This window comes from Littorina saxatilis, unplaced genomic scaffold (genome assembly GCF_037325665.1).
Source record: "Littorina saxatilis isolate snail1 unplaced genomic scaffold, US_GU_Lsax_2.0 scaffold_2074, whole genome shotgun sequence".
NCBI classification, from domain to species: domain Eukaryota; kingdom Metazoa; phylum Mollusca; class Gastropoda; order Littorinimorpha; family Littorinidae; genus Littorina; species Littorina saxatilis.
Window position 1 is genome coordinate 1 of NW_027127569.1, and position 1606 is coordinate 1606.

General features: G+C 47.1%; 1 protein-coding gene across 1 annotated transcript; it reads left to right on the forward strand.

Moving 5' to 3' along the window:
- Positions 1 to 173: 173 nt before the first annotated feature.
- Positions 174 to 809, forward strand: LOC138955995 (uncharacterized; the record flags this gene model as incomplete). The annotated part of the gene is made up of 1 exon (XM_070327475.1): positions 174 to 809. A coding segment is annotated over one exon (636 nt), but the record flags the coding sequence as incomplete, so codon positions are not given.
- Positions 810 to 1606: the final 797 nt, after the last annotated feature.

Genomic DNA, 1606 nt, shown 5'->3' on the forward strand with positions numbered 1-1606 from the left:
CTACCAGATACAACGTCCAGAACAGTGATTCGCTCAAGAACATTTTCGCTCGTCATGGGATTCCAGAGACTCTTGTATCAGACAATGGTACACAATTTACGTCGGCCGAGTTTCAAGCATTTTCGAGAGACTGGTGTTTCAAGCACGTAACGTCTAGCCCTCACTACCCTCAGGCAAACGGCGAGGCGGAAAGCGCGGTGAAAATCGCGAAAAGGATTCTCTGCCAGGACGACATTTTCTTGGGACTGTTGGTGTATCGTTCAACACCGATACCTGCCCTTGGAGCAAGTCCAGCAGAACTAGCGTTCGGAAGACGACTTCGAAACACCCTACCATGTCTTCCTGAGAACTTGAAACCGAAGAACATCAACCGAGACGAACTACAACAGCGTGACGAAGCAGCCAAAAGGAGGCAGAAGCAGACATTCGACAGGCACCACGGGGTACAGTCGCTTTCACCTCTACAGCCAGGCGACCAAGTCTTCGTCAAGTGTGACGGTGAGAAGGGGTGGAAACTTCCAGCTGAGGTGCGAGAGCAGTGCGCACCAAGATCCTACATCGTCCGTACTCCTACTGGGGACCGAAGACGCAACCGGAAACATCTTCGTCTTCGTCCGGTGGCTCCAGCTCCAGCCAGCAGAGAAGCCGATCCAGTACCGGAAGCGGTACCAGACACCGTTCCAGGTGTTGACCCTGATCCTCCACCAGATAGCAGTGTGGATACCGAGGACAGTACTCCGACACCCGGAGACTACGTAACTCGCAGTGGCCGAACTGTAAAGAAGCCAGCAAGATTTGAAGAACAGTAATTTCTGTGTACACCAGATTTCCAGTGTTCCGGAGGTATCGGAACGTACCGAGAAATAATATTTCAGATTCGTTTTCTTTTGTTAAAGTTTATGAACGCTATCCAGTAAAGATAAGCAACAGTGTGTTCATTTGACGGACGGTAATCTGTAACAGTGGAATCGGAACATTATCGCGAACAGACAGAAGTTAAAAGAATCAGAACATTATGTTAACCGTTTCGGTATTTTGAATTTATGTCGGAAGTTGCACGTTCTGATATTCATAAAGTTAAAGATGGTTTCTTTAATTCCTTTTGTAAAAGGGGGAGATGTTGAGGAGATAACTGCTGCTATACTATCAGGTAGTATGCTGACGAATAATTCCCCTTGGTTAATTATGTATGCAGACATGCGTGGAAATAAAGTACCTTCCTTTTCCTGCTACACACGATGTCGGCTGTCCTTCTGTATGAATGACTATTATCTGCATCCATCTGGCATGTTACGTAAACGAACCCAGACCAACACGTTACAATAAGTATATTATGTATATTATACATACAGTCAAGTTCGCTTTTACCCCACCCCCCGCGGGTTAGGGGGAGTCCCATATTGGTTGGGACTAGAAAGAATTTACCCGATGCTACCCAGCATGTCGTAAGAGGCGACTAACGGTTCTGTTTCTTCTCTTCTTTTGTCTTATTTCTGCCTTACCAGTCCTTTCACCTGGGGATATAGCTCAGTTGGTAGCGCGCTGGATTTGTATTCAGTTGGCCGCTGTCAGCGTGAGTTCGATCCCAGGTTCGGCGGAAATTTAT